This window comes from Rutidosis leptorrhynchoides, chromosome 10, assembly GCF_046630445.1.
Source record: "Rutidosis leptorrhynchoides isolate AG116_Rl617_1_P2 chromosome 10, CSIRO_AGI_Rlap_v1, whole genome shotgun sequence".
NCBI lineage: Eukaryota > Viridiplantae > Streptophyta > Magnoliopsida > Asterales > Asteraceae > Rutidosis > Rutidosis leptorrhynchoides.
The window spans coordinates 280,008,209-280,011,457 of record NC_092342.1 but is presented as its reverse complement, the minus strand read 5'-3'; the positions used below and the strand labels follow the sequence as shown (position 1 = coordinate 280,011,457).

The 3,249-nt window shown below is 32.7% G+C and overlaps 1 protein-coding gene across 1 annotated transcript; it reads left to right on the top strand.

The window, feature by feature from the left end:
* The first annotated feature begins 1,254 nt into the window (after positions 1 to 1,254).
* On the top strand, positions 1,255 to 2,627 carry LOC139872083 (nicotianamine synthase-like). The gene has a single exon (XM_071859889.1). The coding sequence runs from the start codon at positions 1,322 to 1,324 to the stop codon at positions 2,303 to 2,305; it is 984 nt and encodes a 327-aa protein (XP_071715990.1). The 5' UTR covers positions 1,255 to 1,321; the 3' UTR covers positions 2,306 to 2,627.
* The last annotated feature ends 622 nt before the right edge of the window (positions 2,628 to 3,249 follow it).

Here is a 3,249-nt window from a genome sequence, read left to right as displayed (position 1 = left end):
ATTCAGTTGAAACTTATATATTTTTGTACGAAACTCGTATTTCGGCCATATGTGGGCCCGGGTTCGTAAAACTTGTTTTATCATTGAAATGTGTTAGTTTTACATATTTGAACATGTTGTGAAGAGAGTTTCGTCTAAATACGTCGGGAAGTGGGAGATCTTTATTTGAAAAATGACCAAAGCGGACAGAAGCTGGAATGGCCTGTGCGCGCCGCGCACCCTAGGGTGCTGCGCGCCGCGCACTGTTCTATAAAAAAAAAAAAAAAAAAAATACGCGTATTCGTTTGGATATTGGGATGGGTTGTTACAATTTGAAGGCCCAAAATCATGAAAGACCTACATAATATAGCTCCATATATAACTATATACCGTTACAAATATCATTGAGACAAAGATTTAAATTGTAATTAATAGTATTAACTTTTTATATGTATTAAAATATTTAACGTTATAAAGACTTATTTTTATTATCAAACGGTGACTTTAAAATCATCGAGACACCCTGATAAAGCTATCAACAATAAAACATAACACGACAACTACAGATAACATTGAGTTGTAGCTCAACTCGTAGTGGTCTGCCTCTCTTAGCGATATGTCAGGAGTTCGACTCCGCTAGACTACAACATTGCACTCATTGTTATTCATGACCTGAAGTATCCACCAGGTCGTCTTTCGTTTCGTGTGAGGTCAACGGGGAGGAGAGTTTTACCGGTCATGCCCTCGAATTAGTCCGGGTTTCCTCCATGGTAGTAGTTGGAGGCGGGTTATACATCTACGTGAGATGAACGTGTAGATGGTTTAGTCCCCCGGAGTGATCTCAAACTGATGTAAAAAAAAAAAAAAAAAAAAAAAACAACTACTACATATATTTAAACGTCACCGTCTCAAGTGATACTTGAACCCATAATTTATTGATTGATTGAAGGGCTCCTCTGATTTTGTTAGGCTATAAACTCTTTGGTAAAAAATAATAATAATAATAACTACTCCATATTAAGATAATGCGTTATCATTTAGTTGTAAAATTATATGATGTTATCAAGTTTATTATTAAAGCATATAATAAGTTAAGTTATATAACACCTAGGTGCATGGTAGTAAGAAAAAACTTTTTATACAAACTTGAAATTGCCCCAAAATTAATAATATACTTATTGATGATCCTTTATTCTAATAATTGATAATGCAATTAAAAACATATATTAATCTATTTTTCTTGCCCATAAATAAGACACATTTCCTCTTGACAGAACCACACATATTAACACAATTTGTTCTGTCAACTGACTTGGTGTGTTTCTTTGTATCTAGTGTCAAAATGAATACACTTCAAGAACACAACATTTTAGTACAGAAAGTGTGCCAGATCTATGACCAAATTTCAAAGCTTGAGACCCTAAAACCATCCAAAAATGTTAACACACTCTTCACAGAGTTAGTCCACACATGCATCCCACCTTCTTCCATTAACATCTCAAATCTCCCACTTAATATTCAAGAATTAAGGTCTAAACTCATTAGACTTTGTGGTGAAGCTGAGGGCCATTTAGAAGCTCATTACTCAACCCTTTTAGCCACTTTTCAAAACCCTATTCACCATCTTCATGTCTTCCCTTACTACAACAATTACATAAAACTTAGCCGTATCGAATACAACATCTTAAACCAATATTATCCGGCTCAAGATGGTCACCCCAAGCGTATTGCCTTCGTGGGGTCCGGCCCGTTACCACTTACATCAATTGTCTTAGCTTCATATCATCTCAAAGAAACAACTTTTCATAACTATGATATTGACCCTTTAGCGAATTCTATGGCGTCTCGTTTAGTTTCGCCTGATCCTGACTTATCGAAAAGGATTATTTTTTTCACGATCGATATATTAAACGTGAGAGACGAATTGAAGGATTATGATGTGGTCTTTTTGGCTGCACTTGTAGGGATGGACATGAATGAGAAGATTAAAGTGGTGCAACATTTGGCTAAGTACATGGCTCCTGGCTCGATCTTGATGTTGAGGAGCGCGCATGGTGCGCGAGCTTTTCTTTATCCGGTGATTGATATTAAAGATCTTGTAGGGTTTGAAGTCCTTTCAGTTTTTCATCCTGATGATGATGTAATTAATTCGGTTGTGATATCACGAAAGTATCCGATGACAGTATATATAGATCATAAACATCATGATCATCAATTGGGAGTCGAATCGATCGTGCCATCAAGTTGCAAATATTGTGAATTTCAAATGTTTAAAAACTCATTGAACCAGAGGAGCATGATTGAGGAATTGGCGGTTGATGAGTAGATGATCTAATGATCATGAAAAAAACTTGCCCTACATAAATTATTTCTTATTATTAACTAATCCCTTCTCTAAATTACTTCAACCCATAGGGACTATAACCTACAAAATTTGTGATGCTGTTTGAAATAAAACTGCGATTGAAAGTATATCGAGTTTAAGGGGTCGTTTGTTTTTCGGTTTGCATACCTTATTATGTCTTATGTCTGCGTGTTTGCAGATATTTTTAATGCAGACTGTTTGTTTTACTGAAGACATAAGAAAAAAATAATGTCTTATTCTATCTGCAATCTCGCAAACTTATAAATGTGCTTCTAAGTGCAAAGTGTTGCAGACATGATTAAGTTATATTGCAGACATAAATGCAAACAGTATATCTTTAGACTTCTTTATAGACATAGTCTGCAGATCTTCAGACAAAAACATCTTAAAAAATAAACAGCACCTAATTAATTGTGTAATATATAGTATATAACAAATTTCTAAAATAATAATATCATAAATAAAGATTATTCAAAGTTAGAAAAAATTCAAAAATAAAGAGAAATTATAAGCCCCATGATAATGTCATTAAAATAATTAATTGTATTTAATAAAAATATTAACATGTTAGTTGTATAATATATGAAGCATTATGTACAACCTTATGATAAAACACCACCATGGCCACATGTACAATACTTGAATCATTATGTACAACCTTATAATAAAACACTTCCATGACTATATGTACACAACTACCCAACACCCCATGAACGCATGTATAAACTTTGAAGCATATATAACCTTCATATAATAATTATATTTAATTTTTAAAAAAATTTCAAGAGACGTTTATTATTACCAATAATTATTATTAAAAATATAAATACTCAATTTTTAAAGCAAACTTTATTATTATAATTATAAAAATAAATATAATTATTTTTATTATATTATTATTATTA

Excerpts from the sequence above, each read along its gene's own strand:
- LOC139872083 (XM_071859889.1), top strand. The coding sequence starts at position 1,322 with ATGAATACACTTCAAGAACACAACATTTTAGTACAGAAAGTGTGCCAG.